Source organism: Salvelinus sp. IW2-2015, linkage group LG18, assembly GCF_002910315.2.
Source record: "Salvelinus sp. IW2-2015 linkage group LG18, ASM291031v2, whole genome shotgun sequence".
NCBI lineage: Eukaryota > Metazoa > Chordata > Actinopteri > Salmoniformes > Salmonidae > Salvelinus > Salvelinus sp. IW2-2015.
In genome coordinates, this window is record NC_036858.1 from 49,235,155 (window position 1) to 49,250,487 (window position 15,333).

Sequence of the window (15,333 nt, forward strand, 5' to 3'; positions counted from 1 at the left end):
AAACTCTAGACCACCTTTACTCCACACACAGAGACGCGTACAAAGCTCTCCCTCACCCTCCATTTGGCAAATCTGACCATAATTCTATCCTCCTGATTCCTACTTACAAGCAAAAACTAAAGCAGGAAGTACCAGTGACTCGCTCAATACGGAAGAGGTCAGATGATGCGGATGCTAAGCTACAGGACTGTTTTGCTAGCACAGACTGGAATATGTTCTGGAATTCATCCAGTGGCAATGGCTTCATCAATACAGTGCCTTCGGAAAGTATTCAGACCCCTTGACATTTTCAACGTTTTGTTACGTTACAGCCTTATTCTAAAATGGATTAAATACCAAAAACATCCTTAACAATCTACACACAATACCCCATAATGACAAAGCAAAAACAGGTTTTTAGAAATTTATGTTGTTACGTTCCCCAGTTTCTGTGTTGTTTTGTGTTTGTATGTGTTTGTATATGTTTCAGGAAATGGCTTCCTGGATTCCCCTAAGCAGCTGATTGGTCGGCCCCATTGCAGACTGGAGCTCTGACCCACCCTCTCGTCAGGGGATACAGCTGTCTACAATTACCGACTCCTTCGGCAGCTTTAAAAGCCAGTGTTCCTTTGTTAGGAAAGAGGGAGCTTCTTTGTCCTGTGTTGGTTGTTGTTCAGAGACAGTTTTTGTTAAGTATTTTGTAGCCGCTACTTCTGAGGTATGTGTATGCCAAAGGACACTGTGTTTGTGATTATTGAAATTGTTCACTTTAAGGTTGTATTATTCTGTTTAATTTGTTCCCAGGGGGGAAGGCACCTTGGGAGTGCTTAGGCAAGAGGCCTGCGGGCATACATTTACCCGTAGTATGGACTCTGTCTATGGAAACTAGGTAAGACCTGGGCAGACCACCCCCTGTATTTTGGTTAGCGCGCCAGGTGGCGTTAAGGTTAGGTACGTAGTGGGTAGGCAAGTAAGGTAGGAGAGGGGACTCTAACTTTTACTTTCTTTTCTTTGGTTCCGTCCAGCCCCTTTTCCCCACATTACCGTGTTAAGAAAATAAATCCCCAGTAAACGGTAATATTCTCTGCCTCTGTCATCCTTACCCGCACCTAAAATCACATACCTCTTTCACTCCACAGGGTGTTGCGTTCCCTCCTGCAAGAGGCGTACATAACATATCCAAATAAAAAACAGAAATACCTTATTTACATAAGTATTCAGACCCTTTGCTATGAGACTCGAAATTGAGCTCAGGTGCATCCTGTTTTCATTGATCATCCTTGAGATGTTTCTACAACTTGATTGGAATCCACCTTTGGTAAATTCAATTGATTGAACATGATTTGGAAAGGTACACACCTGTCTATATAAGGTCCCACAGTTGACACTGCATGTCAGAGAAAAATCCAAGCCATGAGGTTGAAAGAATTGTCCGTAGAGCTCCGAGACAGGATTGTGTCGAGGCACAGATGTGGGGAAGGATACTTAAAAATGTTTACAGCATTGAAGGTCCCCAAGTACACAGTGGCTTCCATCATTCTTAAATRGAAGAAGKTTGGAACCACSAAGACTCTTCCTAGAGCTGGCCGTCCAGCCAAACTGAGCAATCAGGGGAGAAGGGTCTTGGTCAGGGAGGTGACCAAGAACCCAATGGTCACTATGACAGAACTCTAGAGCTCCTCTGTGGAGATGGGAAAACACTCCAGAAGGACAACCATCTCTGCAGCCCTCCACCAATCTTGCCTTTATGGTAGAGTGGCCAGACGGTAGCCACTCCTCAGTAAAAGGCACATGATAGCCCGCTTAGAGTTTGCCCAAAGGCACCTAAAGACTCTCAGACCATGAGAAACAAGATTATCCGGTCTGATGAAACCCAGATTGAACTCTTTGACCTGAATGCCAAGCGGCACGTCTGGAGGAAACATGCCTCCATCCCTACGGTGAAGCATATAGGGTGATGGCAGCATCCCTACGGTGAAGCATGGGTGATGCAGCATCCCTACGTCAAGCATGGTGATGTGGCAGCATCCCTACGGTGAAACATGAAGGGTGATGGCAGCATTCCCTACGGTGAAGTCATGGGTGATGGACAGCATCCCTACGGTGAAGGCTATGTGATGGCAAGGCATGTCCTACGGAAGATCATGGTGATGGCAGCATCCCTACGGTGTGAAGCATGGTGATGGCAGTCCCTACGGTGAAGCATGGTGATTGGCAGCCATCCCTACGGTGAAGCATGACGGTGATGGCAGCATCATGCTGTGGGGATGTTTTTCAGGGGCAGGAACTGGGAGACTAGTCAGGATTAAGGCAAAGATAAACTGAGCAAAGTACAGAGAGATCCTTGATGGAAACCTGCTCCAGAGTGCTCAAGAACTCAGACTGGGGCGAAGGTTCACCTTCCAACCCGACAATGCAGGAATGACTTCGGGACAAGTCTCTGAATGTCCTTGAGTGGCCCAGCCAAAGCCCGGACTTAAACCCGATCTAACATCTCTGGAGAGACCTGAAAATAGCTGTGCAGCACCACTCCCCATCCAACCTGACAGAGCTTGAGATGATCTGCAGAGAAGAATGGGAGAAACTCCCCAATTACAGATGTGCCATGCTTGTAGCGTCAAACCAAGAAGACTCGAGGCTGTAATCGCTGCAAAAAGGTTCTTCAACAAAGTACTGAGTAAAGGGTCTGAATACTTACGCAAATTTGATATCTCAGTTAGTTTTTTTATACATTTGCAAAAATGTATAAAAAAAMMAAACAATTTAGAATAAGGCTGTAAAGGGGCCTGAATACTTTCCGAAGACACTGTAAGTGCATCAACGACGTCATCCCACAGTGACCGTACGTACAAATACCAACCAGAAGTCATGGATTACAGGCAACATCCGCACCGAGCTGCCGCTTTCAAGGAGCGGGACACTAATCCGGACACTTATAAGAAATCCTGCTATGCCCTCAGACGAACCATCAAACAGGCAAAGCGTCAGTACAGGACTAAGATTGAATCTTACTAGACCGGCTCTGACGCTCATCGGATGTGGCAGGGCTTTGAAAGGCTGGTCATGGCTTATATCAACACCATCATCCCGGAAACCCTAGACCCACTCCAATTTGCATACCGCCCCAACAGATCCACAGATGACGCAATCTCAATCGCACTCCACCATGCCCTTTCACACCTGGACAAAAGGAGTGAGACTACTGTTCATTGACTACAGCTCAGCGTTCAACACCCTAGTGCCCACAAAGCTCATCACTAAGCTAAGGACCCTGGGACTAAACACCTCCCTCTGCACTGAGATCTTGGTCTTTCCTCACGGCCACCCCCAGAGTGGTAAGGGTAGGCAACAACACATTCTGCCATGCTGATAGTCAACACGGGGGACAGCGGTGCATGGCTAGTCCCCTCCTGTACTCCCTGTTCACCCACGACTGCGTGGCCAAACACAACTCCAACACCATCACTAAGTTTGCTGACAACACAACGTGGTAGGCTTGATCACCGACAACGATGAGACAGCCTATATGGAGGAGGTCAGAGACCTGGCAGTGTGATGCCAGGACAACAACCTCGCCCTCAACGTAAGCAAGACAAAAAGAGGCTGATCGTGGAAAAATTGTCAAAGACTCCAGTCACCCAAGTCATAGACTCTCTGCTACCGCACGGCAAGTGGTACCGGAGCACTAAGTCTAGGTCCAAAAGGCTCCTTAACAGCTTCTACCCCCAAGCCATAAGACTGCTGAACAATTAATCAAATGGCCACCCAGACTATTTACATTAATACCCCCCCCCCCCCCTTTGTCTTTTACACTGTTGCTACTTGCTGTTTATTATCTATGCATAGTTACTTTACCCCTACTTACATGTACAAATTACCTCAACTAACCTGTACACCCGCACATTGACTCAGTACCCCCCTGTATATAGCCTCGTTATTTTATTTAGTAAATATTTTCTTAACTCTATTTCTTGAACTGCATTGTTGGTTAAGGGCTTGTAAGTAAGCATGCCACTGTAAGGTCTACACCTTACAAATACAACTTGATTTGATTTGTATTGACTTCAACTCAGAGCAATAGAGCCATCTGTAGAGGTACAGAAAGAGGACAGGAGTGATCAAATCGCTCTGGGTAGTTGGAGGAGCCACATCGAATCCGAACTCATGACAACGACAACACTAAGTATTCCCGAAGCTAAARTGCTAACCATTTCTCTACCAAGACCGTTGGTTCTTGTTGAGCAAGTGCAACACTGTAGGTCTTAGGGCAGGTGACGTCACTGCATGATGGCTACTAGCATATGCTAAATAGCCTGCATCTGCTACACATGCAACAACACTGCATGTAACATAATCCAAATCTGTGGGTATGTGCACTGCCAAGCCCCCTCCCCTCTGTCACGTGACTGACAGTAGAAACACACACTGGAGCCTTTTATCAATCAGCAGCCTAGGGATGACCATGTTACAACACGGATAATACCCTGTCCAGCCAGTAAGGATTATAGCCACCCCGCACACACACACACACTAGAGGACTAAGGGGAATGCACACACAGATACTGTACTAGAGTCAGTAAGCAGAGCACAAGGCTTCAGAGATCAAAACAGACAGTACACTAACATCACCAGCAGAGGGCAGTAGTGATGTGGATATGTCATTTGGCGAGATATGGATGGTACATTGGCTCCAGTAGTCTGTGTGTGGAAGTAATATGGGATATTATGTAATATGGCTTTAATTTTCAAAGCGRGGTTGAGCTTTTACAACACTGCTTATACCTTCTTCTATGAGGGCATTTGCATGTATTTGTTTTTACCCTGACATCGTATTATAAGGTCTATATAGTTACTCCTATTTTTCCACAGGACCCTACACTTACCTGTATCATTTCATAGCTGCCTTACCATCCTCCGCAAGCTCTGTTCTTTCTACAGTGAAGCCTTAGTAGGACTGAAATGACTTGTGTAGATGGGTTGGAAGGGTTGGGGCTCTGGGGCTAACAGCAAGCTAGCATCTTTCAAAGAGCTAATCAGAGGAGGCTGGTGAGGGGAAGACGGTTCACAAATAATGAATGGATGTGTTTGAGACCATTCCATTCATTCCGTTCCAGCCAATACTATGAGCCAGTCCTCCCCATTTAAAGTGCCACCAGCCACCACTACAGCTAATTAACACCACTAGCCTGGCTATGGCCCTCTCTCTCAAGGGAGGGACACCCACTTCAAGTAATTTAAGAAGATGGTGTCTTATTTCCAGGAGGAACACTGCATGTCCTTTTACATTAGCCACACGTTTCTCTACCCTCTTAATTAACGGCCAAATTGCAAAATGGGAATGAACATTACTGTGAAATACATAGAGTAGGATAGATAGAGAATTGTCCCTTGTGGCTCAGTTGGTAGAGCACGATGCTTGCAACACCAGGGTTGTGGGTTCGATTCCCACGGGTACCAGTGTGAAAATAATCAACATTTATGTCGCTCTGGATAGGAGTGTCTGCTAAATGACTAAAATGTTGAATAGAGCAGAGCTACTGCAGTGTAGAACCTCTTTTAATTTTATTTTCAGTAATGGAGTCCAGTGGTTCTCCTGTTAAAGAAAACCAGTGGATGTTTCTCAGGCAGTTCCGTGAGAACAACTGGTAGTGTGCGTGTGTGTGTGTGTGTGTGACATAGCTTTTAGTCACACAGAGAGAGAAAACTGAATGAGTCCACAGGGATTGATGTAAAACTGTTAACATCGTCATTGTTTGCCTCTCAAACAGACAACAGAACAGAATTAGTGAGATGGAAATAGTATTGATGTCCATCAAGACAAAGACAAATCACTGATTATGGATCCATCTCTATTGATTACAGTGAAGCCATTACAATTCTGTCAACTTCCCTTCCCACTGGATCTCAACTCAATAGAGATCGACGTGGGGGACATGTGAGGACATTAGACATGTCACTCAGTCACCAACCACTGGATCTAGAGTCTGATGTAACATCTACCTGATAACACCTCTACAGTACCAGACCTATCATTAGACTTTCTATCTATACAGTCATTGGATTCTGTCCTGTCGTCAATCATTGTCATGTTGCTATAATTTGACATTTTTTCTTATTTCCTGCAAACCTCTGATTTGTGTCCAGTACCAGCTCATCCTAATAATAACCTGGCCTAATACATTTACATCGTAATTTTAGTCATTTAGCAGACACTCTTATCCAGAGCGACTTACAKTTATAGTGTATTCATCTCCAGACAGCTGGGTGGGACAACCACACATCACAGGCATAGAAAGTACATTTTCCCTCAGTAATGCAGCTATCAGTAAGGTCAGAACTAGAAGGGGGGGGGTCAAGTGCAAGTGGTGGTTAACATGTTGTTGTTGGTTTTTTTTTGGGGGGGGGGATCGTGGTGAGGAGAAGGATTATTTAAGATACTGTTTCAGATGTTTTCGGAAGATGGGTAGTACCCTGCCCCCAGCTAATAGTACCCCCTGTGATATCAACCAGTTGAAAATGGAGAGTTCCGGCCTATGTGTTATGGCACAATGTAGGCCAATCTCTCACACACACACACACACACACACACACACACACACACACACACAACACACACACACACACACACACACACACACACACACACACACACACACACACACACACACACACACACACACACACACGCCACAACACACACACACACACACACACACATTGTAGTGTGTGGACCCAGTCAATGGATCGCTGGGACAGTAATATCTGTTGCTACGTAATGTGACGTACACAAATATGCATGGTCATTTTTGAAATGTCTTATTTAGTTTGTTATTTTATGGGGTCATCCCTTGTATAATTTTGTAGGCCTCCCAGGTACTGTATTTGCATTGAAAGTAATGTATATAATTACTGCCGCTAGGGGGAGCTGTGGCGTCAATGGGGAGCATTAGTGGGATCGTGAGGTCTTGGATGTTGCTTCTTCAATCTTGGGAAATGCCTAATACTGAACTATCTTTTCTCCATCTCATCATTCCACTCTGTTAATTCAGGTATGTAATGCGCAAAAGTGCAATATGACTCATGAAATATTGAGATAACATGGTTAACTACATAGTCCATGAGTTTGGTAATGTTTGAAGGCAATTGAAGGAAGTTTAACTGAGTAAAAAACTGGTTGGTATTTTCCACATAAGTAATGGGGGTTTGCTAGGTTGCTAATGGTTTATATGTAAGAAAAGGGAATAAGATTTTTTCAACAAGGTTTTTAGCTCCTATTTGTTTTATTTCCAATGAACAAAGGCTCAGTTTACTTCAGGAAATATATGTAAATATGCGATGTGACTATAAAATGTGTTAAGTGTTTATTTGTAAGAAAATAGCATTGAACAGTTTATTAGCTTTATGCTAACCGAATTTGGCTTTGCGCTAGCTAGCTCGAGGCTATTGGGTTTCAGCTTGTTAGCTCACATGTTGATGGTTTAGAATGTAATGGTTGTAGCATTGTTTAGCACAGCCTCCAGTCATTTGTAGCTTTATGGAAATGGTCACTGCTATTACAGTGAGCTAGGTATAATGTAATGTAGCCTCTTATGGTACAATTTGATGGTTTTACATGCCAAATAGCTTTTGTTGCTAGATGCTAAATACTACTGATTGAATAGCCTCAGATTATATGCACTATTAATTTAGCTATAGCGAGAGGTAAAAGGTGAATGTGTAGATGTATGGAGAATTTTGGGGGGGACTTGAGACCTTTATTTTTTATACACAAAATGGAATGTGAAAATACTTAATACTACAATGCAGTTGTAATGTATAATTGATTATGACTAAATAAAAGTCATAATTAAGTTATGCCTAATACTGAACCCTACTAACTTTTCTCCRTCTCATCATACCGCCCTGTTAATTCAGGTCAATTATCTGCTGACCACGTCTCAGTCCGAGGCATGTAACAGTAACACACCATTAAAACACGCAATCACACAGCAATAAACACGCATGCAATACACGCTAGTGCAAACACACATTCTATTTCACACGTGGTGTGTGTGTGGGACCGTATAAAATCAGATGACCCTAAAATACACTATCTGACGCACAGAAAGCGTCATTCCGCCTCTATGCAAACACAAACACAGTGTGACGCGAGTGGGCTTTTCGAGGGTGTATTCTTCTGTGCTATCTGACACATTCTCAGTGGTAAAATTATAATTTTTTTCATCTCACTGGCTTCCCCAGTATGAATAGATGATAGATAAATATATACATAATTTATGAATGCATATTCATGATGAGTAGAGGGAAATCTAGGCCATCTCAAAACAATGGCTTTCCTCCCAGTTGCCTTTTCAAATATCTCCAGAAATAGGGGGCTGGTTAGAGCCAGATAGTAGGATTCAGGATTCACTGCAGAGGAGAGCTACCTCCCAGTAAACAATCTGGTTACTACTGCATTCCAAGAACGTTCGTAGGGACCTTCTCAGAAAGTTAAAATGGCAACTTCTTATTTATTTCTCAAAACAATCTTTTTTTTTCTCCAAATATTTCTGAATAAAATTGCCAACTTCACCAACATTTTTACCAGATTGGTACTCCATTGTAACCTTCCCTGATGTCACAGGAACGTTCACTGTTGGCTGGTCTCTAACTTTTTTTTTTACATCAGACTACAGATTTAATTAGTGGCAATGCAGAGAATGGCTAATTATTAAATCCAGTCTGTCATAGACCACCATTTCAACCTTTTTCATTATTCTACAGCTAGTTAACGCTAACAATAGCATCACCACGCTACTGCTGCATAGCCTACTGAGAAAAATAAGCCATGACACAATCCAGACCATTGTATGTTTCCCAGGCTGCACCTATTGTTAAATGTGGAGGACACTGCACGGAGAAGGTCCAATAGATGTCAATTTAGAGGTGTCATGACACCATATTCACCATATTTCAGGTACAATACTTCACCATAGAAAGACTTCTGTCACACTGCTCTAAGTCACTGAGTCATTGTAGAGAGATGGAGAGAAATATAGAGAGAGGGAGAGTGAAAAAGGTAAATTCTTACCCAGCCAGCTCCTATTCAAGTAGACCGATACGAAGACAGGAGGAACAGTGAAGAAGTCCACCACTGAGTTGACCTCCAGCCAGAACCACAGCTTATCATTGGCTGCTATGAACTGAAGAAGAAATAGAGCGGTAACACTTCACTTAAAGCCTGGAAAACACAAAGATGACTACACTCTAAGGTCCTTTAAAAAGCTACTTTATGTCAAATGTGACATTAGGACTCTTCAATAAATAAACTCTGCTTCATGTTTTCTTTCCTTGCTTACTTCATAGTATCGCAATACTGGTATTGTGACAACCCTAATTGATGCAGTTATAATGTATTATAAGACTTATCTTTGTTTGCTATGAACTAAGGGGAGACATAGACGTAACAATTCATGTTGGTAAAACGTTCCTTTAAGTCCATGCTGCAGGTTAAATTTGTTACCAACATGAATTCTTGCTTCTACATCTCGCCTCACTTCACAGTACAATGACTTATGATGCCATTATAATGAATTAAAACAGTTATCATGAGCATGTATGACCGCTTTGTAATGCGCTATTATCATCTTATAAAGATCACGACAATTAAAAAATGTCAAGTCTATCTAATCCTCGTATTATAGAGTTCATGCATAGTTCATGTTTTATTTTTAACCGTATCAATATAGCAACATAATACATGCATTTTAATTTCCTATACTGTATCTAAAGAGTACCTTGGACTCTAACATACTGAACTAAAGTTGCCAAAAGCCACTAGAACAGTTCAGTTCTATAAAACATAAGGACCAGGCTAGGGCCAACCTCTTGATCAGTTTCCCGGCATCGTCCCCTGACATACAGCATGTTGTTTGTGAATAGATCTTAGTCAGTGATGTGATTCATGTGGAGTCGTGACTGCCATAAGCAGCTTAGGACTTTGTTTATTCATTGAGGGTTTCAGGCAGACTTTTTCTCCAATGGAACACTGGCTTTGGGAGAACACCAAGTCAGTATTATGACAATAGATCTCCCGCCTTTAGAGGTAGGTAGGGGTGTGTGTGTTGTGTGTTGTGTTTGTGTGTGTCAATAGGGCTTTAGTACATACCCGCAGCCCAAAGTAGAGAAGGAAGAAGACATTGAAGAACATGTCGATCTGTAACGTGAAATCTTTGTAGAAATTCTGACAGGATTCTATGGGACTGTGAAAGAGAGAGAAAATGAAGAAATCATCACATTAATAGACATACTCTATTACAATAATATATGTCACATTAATAAGCATACTCTATTACAATAATATATGTCACATTAATAGGCATACTTATTACAAATTAATATATGTCAATAATATGGCATACTCTATTACAATATATATGTTCACATAATATACATACTCTATTACAATAATATATGTCACATTAATAGACATACTCTATTACAATAATATATGTCACATTAATAGACATACTCTATTACAATAAATATGTTCACATTAATAGACATACTCTATTACAATAATATATGTCACATTAATAGACATACTCTATTACAATAATATTGTCACATTAATAGACAACTCTATTACAATAATATATGTCACATTAATAGACATACTCTATTACAATAATATATGTCACATTAATAGACATACTCTATTACAATAATATATGTCACAGTTTGGGGTACCTCACATAGCCAGTGGATTTCAAAAGGTGCAAACAGTAGAAACCTGCCCACTACTGTGTATTCCAAAGTGTTCACAGAATACAGCAAGCATTAACAAGTCTTTACACATCTTTATTCATCCCACTGGGGCAATTAGTTTCAGGACTGCTGTGAATCAGACAACATACAACAACAGAACAGACCGAACAGTGTGCGGGTATTGACAATAAAACAAGTTGTGGCTTATGTCAACGGCAAAGAAAACTAAAAGCCTGCAACAAAACCCATGTGTGTATATTGTCCTGTCTTCCCTTTAGTGTACATATGCCATAAAGAAGGTACATGGCTCTTTGCAATCAGCAAGGTGGTACAGTATAGTATAGTAGCTAGCCTAGTTAGCTAGCTAGCATGATGCTTCCTCTCCTCAGGAGAGCCAAACAATGAATAATGAGGAATAATCTATCTCATCTGTCACATAATCCGTCTTTATGTTTATATTATGATTAACCATTAAGGAAGTGGATGCTTTTAACAAAGCAATAGTAGCCAAAATGCCACTAAATTCTTCATTATGGTAGAAGAGCGTTTTTTTCATGGAACATTTGACATCAAATTCACCACAGTGGTTGTGAGCAACAGATATGAATATTCATTATGGGAGTTGATTGCCTATGGGAATGTATAGGCTCATATAGACAGTCAACGGTGAAGGATAGCCTCTACTCACAGCAAAACGAATGGCTTTAAGTAAGTGTATAGAGAGGCTCAGTGGGAGAGGGAGAATGGGGTTTGAATGGCTTCCAGGGGTGGAAGACAGAGAGAGAGCAGTACGATCATCATCCTCTACTTAACATAAAACATCTTAATGGGGGGTGATCCATCAGAGAAGATGACAAGTTATAACCATGAGAGAAATGTGTGAGGAATTGTTATCACATGAGAGCAAAGACTGCTGTTCTGATAGCTGGGTGATTTCGGATTAAGTTAAGAACTGCATGCCTGAAAATGGAACAGTCTTTATCATGGTATGAATCTTGGCATGTGGCCCAACAGATTTAAATCTATGTGTATATATGGATAAAGGGTTAAAATAGCCCCTGAATGATATTATGCGGTTAAAATATATTATTTTCTCCCAGGTGGCCACCCAGATTAAGCATCTCTATGATTCAGAGGGGTTGGGTTAAATGCGGAAGACACATTTCAGTTAAATGCATTCAGTTGTTCAACTGACTAGGTATCCCCCTTTCCCAGTCAGTGGACGGAGGTTAATATGTCTGACCCCTCAGTGGAATTGCCATTGATCTAGCCTGAATACTCTATTTACACACTACTAACCCTCCAATCTCCTATAAAACTAACAGTGATGTGAAAACAAACCCTGTTATGAATCAAACAGCAAATCCATAAATACTTTGTGCTGGGTTGATTAAATGTCAATATCCATTTGGTCCATGTTGTGGGTTTGGTGGTGTATGGTCTGTAAGCYCCCTGTCCATCTACAGATTGGACTGTACTGGGCTGAGAAAATGGTTAAGATTTAATCAGAGATCAAACCAAAAAACAACTGCATTAGCGAGTGTGTGTGTATATGTACTGTATATGTAGTGCTTAATTTGAGCCGGATCCTGCCGGAACAGGAACCAGAACCTCTCTGTTTTGGACGGTTTCGTTCCGGAACCTATGTGGCCGCATCTGGTACCTCTCGTGGCATGAAAAATGATTTTCACTTTTTGCAATGTACAAATTCTAATAAACGCGATCAAAGTTCATTCGAGTTGCCTCTTCGTTAATTCTCCTGTATCTCTCACAGAACTAGAATGAGATTCACGTTCTATGATCTCTCTCCCTCTCTCTGCTCTGATCGACATGAGCCTGCACCTCTCACCTCTCCAGCATTGCATTTCCTTATAGAGTCATAACCGCACAAAGGGTTCTGGAGGAGCTGCAGCAACCCTGATAAATTGAAATAAATTTGCCAAAATTATAGTTACCGCTATCTGTCCCGAAAGTAATTAAATACGTTAGAATAGTCTACTACACCACGAGAAAGCCAAAACATTTGCCACAGTGGATAAATAGCCTCTTTTAAAAATAGCTTAGCTGTGGAATGTAGCCCAATAACAAGGCATGGCCTACAGTTGGGAACGTGCTGCCAATCTGTCAGTGGATGCATACAAAACTGGCCTTTTACAATATTTCAAATAGCCTACAATTGTGGGAAAACACAGGTTGGAAAGCAAATGACTCTAATCTGTCTGCTGTAGGCTACCAAAATCTTTTATCAACTTCAAATATTGTTTTACACAGTAAAACAAGAGAGAGGCTTTTGGCACGAACGCATCAGCCATCACCAGAGAGTAAGCTGCCCATCATTGGGTAAGTCAGTGAAACTGGAAAGCATTTTTAGCATTTTTCCTCCTCATATTGCAGCCTACAATATGTCTTGTCTTCACACACCTAGGTGATTGATGAATTCAAGACAAGGTCATTTTTATTGATCTCAGTTTGTCAGTGTCAAAGTAGCCTGTCATTTCGATCATTTGTGCGGTATTATGGTGATTTCAAGATAACTGGGAATTCTGAAAGAAACAAGGTCGAATCATGACTCAGTGATCTTCAGGTCGGAAAGTCGGAGCTCTAGAAAGAGGCCTGAGTTCCCGACTTGAAATTCTGAGTTGGACGACCGTTCAAAACTAATATTCCCAGTAGTCTGAGCTCGTTTTTCCCGATTTCCCGACTTAAACGCATTATGCCAAAGTCTCCAGTCATGTAAGATGACGTGGAAACGGCATGAAATCCATTTATAAAAGGCCAACATTTTCCCSGACCCTAGCCCACGTGTTTCTCACGTGTGCAACTTCTGTAAGTGCCTCTACTCTACGCCTGTTACACAAATGCGATGGTATGCATGCAAAGCTTTATAGTGGCCGAGGGTCCAGGAAAATGTTGGTCTTTCATAAACTCATTTCATGCAATTCTACGTCATTGTACCTCTCTCGTGCTCACTTTTTGTTCCGGCTCGTCCCGTTTTACTAGTTCAGCACTGTGTATGTGTGTGTGTATGTGTGTGTGTGTGTGTGTGTGTATGTGTGTGTGCACCCGTACGTTTGTCTGTTAACATTGCTCCCCATGCGACATACACTCAAAAGCCTAGCAGCCTTTCCTATTGGTCCCTAATGCTTCCAGTGAAATCCTTTAGCTGTCTACCGCCCTCCTCGTCTCTTATCATCATCATCATCACAGCCTAGCAACCCAGGCAGATGCTTCGTTCTACAGAGCACACCGAGTTAAAATAACATTTAGCTACCCATGTGGCAGGCACGGTGGCACATTCCTTCCAGTGAAACTGTGCCGGCATTCTGGCTCAACACTGAYCCGTTTGTCATGTGACCCGAAGGATTTTAAAGGAAGTGTTAAGGACAGACCCCTTGATGTCTGGGAGCTATGTTGTCTTATACAGGATCTGGAAGTAGATAGGCCTGGCACACCAAGGTACTTTACAAAGACAGAGTCAGCAATAACAACACCACCCCTCCCTCCCCATCATTCTAGAAACTGTCTGGGCATTGTGGTGCCAGATTTACGGGTTAGCTGAACCAAACACTGAGATGGCAATTTCAGCATCTGAAATAGAGAGATAGGATTGTGACGCAGAATTACTGGGGTACCAAAATATGTGTATATGCCACATTGAGAGCAGAAAGACAAAGGCCTGATCCCGGGCCTCAATGTCACATCACACCCTCACAATCACATGGGATCCAGCAGGCCACGTGTTGTTGTTTGGCCTGTGGGGCACTGCTGGACAGAGGGAGAGAGAGAAAGAAAGAGAGGGGAGCGAGAGAGACAGAGAAAGAATGTGAGGGGAGAGAAAGAGGGTAGAAGTAGAGAAGGAGAGGAGAGAGAGCTAGAGAAGGAGAGAGGTATAAAAGGAGAGGAGAGAGAAGGAGAGAAAGAAAGAAAAGAGAAAGGTAGAGAAGGAGAGAGGTAGAGAAGGAGAAAGAGGCAGAGAAGGAGAGAGTGGTAGAGAAGGAGAAAGAGGTAGAGAAGGAGAGAGTGGTAGAGAAGGAGAGAGTGGTAGAGAAGGAGAGAGAGGTAGAAAAGGAGAGAGAGAAAGAGGTAGAGATAGAGAGAGCGAGAGAGGGACACAGACAGACATACATGTGAAAGAGAGGGGGGAGAGAGAGCAGAGAGTGAGAAGGGAGAGTGCTCCCATGGGAATTGGGACAATTTATCTTCTTCCTCTAGCAGGGCCTTATATAGCACACAGCACAGGGCTGCTTCTAGGCCATGTGGAAATTGCCTGAAGATGTGGGTGCCTCAGGATTGAACTCTGGTCAGCTTGTGTTTGAGTTGGAGGGTAGTTAGTTGTAGAGAGAGTGTCTGGATTTTACATGAAGCAGCTCCAGCTCCTTGGTAGCACCCTCCAATCACATGGGATCCAGCAGGCCACATGCCGTCATTTGGCCTGGTAGAAAATAGTTATTACATCTGCAGCCTCCTCCTAAAGCCTGGAGCTTGGTCAGGTGGGCACTTCTGGACAGACAGACAGAGAGAGAGAGATATGTGAGAGAGGGGGGGAGAGAGAGCAAGAGAGCAAGCAAGAGAGTGAGCGAAGGAGAGCGAGAAAAACAGAGAAAGAGA

General features: G+C 42.5%; 1 protein-coding gene across 1 annotated transcript in view; it reads right to left on the reverse strand.

Annotated features, from left to right (window-relative positions):
- The window catches only part of LOC111977944 (calcium-activated potassium channel subunit alpha-1a), a 270,409-nt gene that overhangs the window by 89,184 nt on the left and 165,892 nt on the right, over nt 1-15,333 (reverse strand). Inside the window, exons 4-5 of the mRNA XM_070448702.1 lie at nt 10,127-10,220; nt 9,050-9,161 (exon numbers count right to left, since the gene is read on the reverse strand). Coding sequence (XP_070304803.1) covers nt 9,050-9,161; nt 10,127-10,220 — 206 coding nt within the window. The remainder of the gene's footprint in view (nt 1-9,049; nt 9,162-10,126; nt 10,221-15,333) is intronic.